The sequence below is a fragment of the Eriocheir sinensis genome, chromosome 9 (genome assembly GCF_024679095.1).
Source record: "Eriocheir sinensis breed Jianghai 21 chromosome 9, ASM2467909v1, whole genome shotgun sequence".
Lineage (NCBI taxonomy): Eukaryota > Metazoa > Arthropoda > Malacostraca > Decapoda > Varunidae > Eriocheir > Eriocheir sinensis.
Genome location: NC_066517.1, coordinates 20,580,860 through 20,586,630, shown reverse-complemented (window position 1 = coordinate 20,586,630; position 5,771 = coordinate 20,580,860). Strand labels below are relative to the sequence as shown.

The following is a 5,771-nucleotide window of genomic DNA, read 5'->3' as shown; positions in this document are numbered from 1 at the left end:
AAGAGGAAGGAAAGGAAGGAACAGGAGACAGGCAGGTAATGGAGGGCTGGAAGAGGGGGGAAGGAGGAGGGGAGAGGGGAGAAGGGGTAGGATAGGTAAGTCTACAGGTGTCAGGATGAGTTTTGGGTTTAAAGGTGGAACGGCAGGTGAAAGGTAGATGGCTGGAGGAGGAGGAGGAGGAGGAGGAGGAAACATGGAAACATGGAGGAGCAGACAACAGAAAGCCTGTTGGCTGCCTGTTTTAGTCATTTAATCGGTTCCTCAGTCAATTGAGTGACCTGTAGGAAGATCAAACAACTTTTGGACGTACACCGTTACGCTCAGTTAGCCCTTGACGCAGCATAGTGACGGTCATTACGGTTTTTAAGTAAATTAATTGTTTTCGCACAAACTACTTCTGCAGGAAGGCCGTTTCAGTGGCGGACGATTCTCCGAAATGTAACTCCTGCTGATGTCTGCTAAATCTCTTCACATTAATTGTATGACCGTTGTTTCCCCTCCTCGTGTTTGTTTGAGGCGTGAAGAGCTTAGAATGATCGACATGACTGAACTTGTTCAAGTATTTGAAGGCCTGGATCAGGTCCTCCTGCAGTCGTTTAATTTCCAACGTAAAGAGCTGAGTTGCTTGAGTCGTTCCTCAATGATGGTATCATTTTCGTAGCGCTCGCTGGTCTCTCGAGCATTTCGATGCCCTTCTTGTAATTTGGGGACCAGAACTATACGGCGTGTTCCAGGTGGGGTCCCACCAGCGAGTTATACAAGGACAACATTACTCCCGGCGTCCTGTACTCAAAGTTCCTCGCTATGAACCTGGACACGAGAAAAGAAGAAGAGAACGACGGATTGATAGATAAGAAGATTAGAGTGAATGTAGGGAAAGACAACGGATGAATAGGAGGGATGGATGGACAGATGGAAGAAGGGATGGACAGAAAGGGAGAACATATGCAGTTGGGACGGACACACAGACAATACTGTATGAACGTAGATACAGACAGACAGAAAAAAGATAAATAGATAAATAGACAGATCATAGGCCAAAAGGGGAACCTGTTAGTGCTAAAAATACTTCCTTAATTCTCTCTCTCTCTCTCTCTCTCTCTCTCTTAGTTGCGGCTGTCAGAATTAATTAATTCGATTAATTAACTCGTAGAGAAATATAAGACATAAGTTTTCCTGTTGGCTGCAAGTCTGTCAAACCCTCTCTCGCCTTGCAGTGATCCGTCCCCTGGTCCGGGTTCCCGGGGTCTGCACCGCTCCGTTCAGCGCTTTGACCCAAAACTCGGAACCGGATCACGATGACTCAACAGAACCGAGTGATCTGTCGTGATCTTGTTGGAGAGGTGGGTGTAACAACAACAACAGCATCAGCAACAACAAACAAGATAACAACAAACACAACAGAATATCTAGATTGAGAGGAATGTTAAGAAATGCTAAGAAATGCTAAGAAACACGGTGGTGACGAGGCCGTCACGGGTCACAGGCATGTCTGTGGGCCGCTTACTGAGCCTCGGCGGCCTCGCGCCTCCGCCACTCAACGATCACATCGCGCACGTGGCTGTGGCACTGCAGGACGGCGTCCCTGTGGCCCTTGATGTGCAGGGTTCGCCTGACCCGCACGATGCTGACGCCGTGGCTCCGCTGCAGGTCCTCCAGCTGGCGGTCACTGGGGCCTGCGAGACGGGCGATGAACCTCTGAGCCACGGTGAGGCTGCGGTAGGCGTGGAAACCTGTGGCGGCGGCGGCAGAGACGGACACTGGTGAAGGGGCCTCGCCTTGACGGGAAACTCCCCTGTCTGTGGCACTGTTCCCGCTCCGAGAGCCTTCCCCAAGCTCGGTGGCATCCTCCTCTGCGGCAGTGCCACCAGAGGCTTCCCCCAGCTCGGGGTGTAGCTCGGGGGGCTCCTCTTCAGCGGCAGTGCCACCAGAGGCTTGCTCCAGCTCGGGGAGCAGCTCGGGGGCCTCCTCCTCTGCAGCAGTGCCACCAGAGGCTTGCTCCAGCTCGGGGTGTAGCTCGGGGGCCTCCTCCTCTGCAGCAGTGCCACCAGAGGCTTGCTCCAGCTCGGGGTGTAGCTCGGGGGCCTTCTCCTCTGCAGCAGTGCCACCAGAGGCTTCCCCCAGCTCGGGGTGCAGCTCGGGAGCCTCCTCCTCTGCAGCAGTGCCACCAGAGGCTTGCTCCAGCTCGGGGAGCAGCTCGGGGGCCTCCTCCTCTGCAGCAGTGCCAGCAGAGGCTTGCTCCAGCTCGGGGTGTAGCTCGGGGGCCTCCTCTTCTGCAGCAGTGCCAGCAGAGGCTTCCCCCATTTCGTTGACCGCCTTGTATGCATCAGTGCCATCCATATCAGAGGCTTCCACAACCTCGTGGACCGCCTCGTGTGCATCAGTGCCATCCATATCAGAGGCTTCCACAACCTCGTGGACCGCCTCGTCAGGTTCGTTATATTCCACCGCAAACACTTTTTCCGAGGGAACCTTCCATTCAGTGTTGGTGTCATCATCGTTGTCGGTGTTTGCTTCATCACTTTCCACTGAGAACACCTTTTCCAGGTAAGTCTTCCATTCACTGTAGGTGTCGTCATTATTGTCGGTGCTTTCTTCATCATCATCATCCATCGAAAACACCTTTTCCAGGTAAGCCTTCCATTCAGTGTAGGTGTCGTCATTGTCAGTGTGTCCTTCGTTACACATGGCCTTCTTTCCCTTGCCGGGTTTCTGTTCCAGTGGCCATGCCGTGGGAAGAGCCTGGAACTGTTGGCTTGCCTGCTGGAGGGCGACCTTGTCTTCGTAGATATACAGGTAGAAACTGCCAGGTCGGCCTCCATCCAGCAGCGGCTCCATGAACTCCTCCAGGCTAACGCGGGCCTTGCGAGGGGCACCGCGGCAGTAGTACGCCACGCAGATCTTGATCTGCATGGCTCCGGCGTCTGCCTTGCCGCTGCACCTGAAGAGGTACTCCAGGTCCAGCGGGGCAGGGACGGAGAAGGGGCCGCACGCCTCCGGGAAGGCGAAGACGGCCACCCTCCGCGAGCTGAGGGCTCGCCAGCACCCCCGACGCCGGAGGAGGGTGATGGTCACCTTGCGGGGCCGCGCCCCGCCGCTGGCGCCGCCGTCGGCGGCCAGCACAACGCAGGTGCCGTATACGATGCGCCGGATTTTGTCTTTGCTCACTGTTTTTGTGTACATTTTATTATCAATGTTTGACATAAGTCACGGTGAACGAGGCGGCGGCAGTTACGACAGAGTGAGATGGTGGCGGCCGGCGCCCCGTGAAGGGCAGACCCTTCCCGCACTGCTGCCAAGGCTCAGTTTACAGCATTATTTGCTTGAAACAAGCAACAGCATCGTGTGTATGTGTGTGTGTGTGTGTGTGTGTGTGTGTGTGTGTGTGTGTGAGAGAGAGAGAGAGAGAGAGAGAGAGAGAGAGAGAGAGAGAGAGAGAGAGAGAGAGAGAGAGAGAATATAAAAAAAAACAGAGAAAAAGACAAAACAGAAAACACACAAAGAGGTTTCTCCTTGTTTATATCAATTTCCTCTTCTTTCCTCTCCTTTTTTCTCCTTTTCACTCCCTCCTTTCTCTTTCTTTCACCCTTCCTACTCTCTCTCCCTCCTTCCCTCCCTCCCTTCCTCTCTCCTCTCTTACCGTCCCACACACATAAATAAAATAATAATAAAAAGATCTCAATTGAGGGCCGAAATAGACATATGCCGATCGCTCCTGATGCCTCATTCGTCCGATTCCAGCCAATCAAGCGTCTGCTGGCGACCTTCCAGTCTGGAGAGGACGGTTCGGAGTCTCTTTCGGTCCTGAATTATTTATATTTTTTTCCACGAAACCGAAAAAAAGAGGAAAATGGGAGGAAAAGGAAGGAAAAACAGCGGCATCAAATCAGATCATGGGAGAATTGTTGAAATAGAGAGGAGGAAAGAAGGATAAGAGATGGATGGATGGATATAAAGGGGGAAAATGGAAAAAAAGTTGAAAAAAGAGGAAAATAGGAGGACAAGGAAGGAAAAGCAGCGACATTAAATCAGATCACTGGATAGTTGTTGAAGTAGAGATGAGGAAAGAAAAGTAAGAGGTGGATGGATGACTATAAAGGGGGAAAAAATGGAAAAAGGTTGGAAAAAGAGGAAAACGGGAGAAAAAAGGAAGGAAAAACAGCGGCATCAAATCAGATCTTTGGAGAGTTAAGTAGAGAAGAGGAAAGAAAAGTACGAGTTGGATGGATGGATATAAAGAGGGAAAAATTTAAAAGGGTGAGAAAAAGAGGAAAATAAGAGGGAAAGGAAAGAAAAAACAGCGGAATCAAATCAGATCATTGGAGAGTTAAGTCGAGTAGAGGAAACGAGTAAAGAATTGGATGAATGGATACAAAAGGGAAAAAAAAGGAGACAAAAACATGAAAACAAGAAAAAAGGAAAAGAAAACAACAAGCATCGAATCGGAAAGAAGGAAAAAATTGCAGCATCAAATCAAATCACGGAAAAATAAAAATAGGAAGAGAAAAGAAAAGAAGAGGAAAAAATAGGAAGAGATAAGAAAAGAAGAGGAGAGGAAGTTGAGAGCTGGAAGAACTGAAAAAAAAATGATGACTTGATGGAAGGAAAAGGAAGAAAATAAGGAAAATAAATAACGAAAAGAAGGAAAAAGGGGAAAACAATAGCCATTAAATCGGATGACAGCAAAGATAATATAAGAAACGACGAGGAAAAAAAATAATGTTAGAAGAAGGTAGGAGAGCAAAATGGATGAAGGTAAAGAGGTGAAAATGAGAAAGGAGAAGAATAAGAGAAAGACAGTGAGGTTATGATGAAGGTAATGGCAGTTTTAGGTAGAAAAAGAGGAGAGGAAAATGGATAAAGGGTGGATATGGTGTGGTTGAAGAGGGATAAAAAAGGGATGAAAAGAAACAATAAATAAAAAAAATAGGAGGAAATGAAAAGTTTAAAAAAGTGGGTGATGGAAAAAGGAAAATAACACACACAAAAAAAATAGAAACACAAGGAACGAAAAATATTAATATAGAAACACAAGGAAACAATGAGGTTTTAAAATAAGAACAAGCATAAAAAAAAAAAATAAAGGAAGAAAAAATAAAAGATGCACGAGAGAAAATTACACAGAGGAGAAAAAGCGTTGCAAAAGGACGAAGGGAAATGAAAAGTGTCCGAAACAAGAGCTAAATTTCGCTGATGGTGATGAAATTTGGCGACAACTTGGTGCCTTGCCGAATTGACTCTCTCTCTCTCTCTCTCTCTCTCTCTCTCTCTCTCATATCTTTCAAAATATAAATACGTGTAACATTTTTATTTATTATATGTGCAATGAATGACCTAATTAATGCATGACTCTCCTAGATATTATTATTATTATTATTATTATTATTATTATTATTATTATCATTATCATTATTATTATTATTATTATTATTATTATTATTTTTACTGCCGAAATGAACACATATTCTCCGTTTGCGCACCGACACACACACACACACACACACACACACGACAGACAGGAGGGGGCGTATGACCTTTCAGAGAAGTATTGCAAATTGAAACCACACGACACACTCCCCGTAAATGTGTGTGTGTGTGTGTGTGTGTGTGTGTGTGTGTGTGTGTGTGTGTGTGTGTGTGTGTGTGTGTGTGTGTGTGTGTGTGTGTGTGTGTGTGTTTCCCTTTATTCTCTCTTTGATGAAAATAACGTAAAAGAAACATTTGTATTGATATATGTATGTATGTATGAATGCATGTGTATATGTATGTTC

The 5,771-nt window shown here is 47.1% G+C and overlaps 1 protein-coding gene across 2 annotated transcripts; it reads right to left on the bottom strand.

The window, feature by feature from the left end:
* Positions 1–1,401: 1,401 nt before the first annotated feature.
* Positions 1,402–3,210, bottom strand: LOC126996323 (uncharacterized). Of its 2 annotated transcripts, none has more exons than XM_050856697.1 (2): positions 2,206–3,210; positions 1,402–2,085 (listed from the first exon to the last, which is right to left on the bottom strand). In XM_050856697.1, exons 1-2 carry the CDS (start codon positions 3,202–3,204, stop codon positions 1,504–1,506), a joined length of 1,581 nt encoding a protein of 526 aa, XP_050712654.1. In that variant the 5' UTR covers positions 3,205–3,210; the 3' UTR covers positions 1,402–1,503. The 2 variants fall into 2 exon arrangements, with proteins under 2 accessions (XP_050712654.1, XP_050712656.1); XM_050856699.1 differs by having other exon boundaries at positions 1,402–2,025.
* Between the last annotated feature and the right edge of the window lie 2,561 nt (positions 3,211–5,771).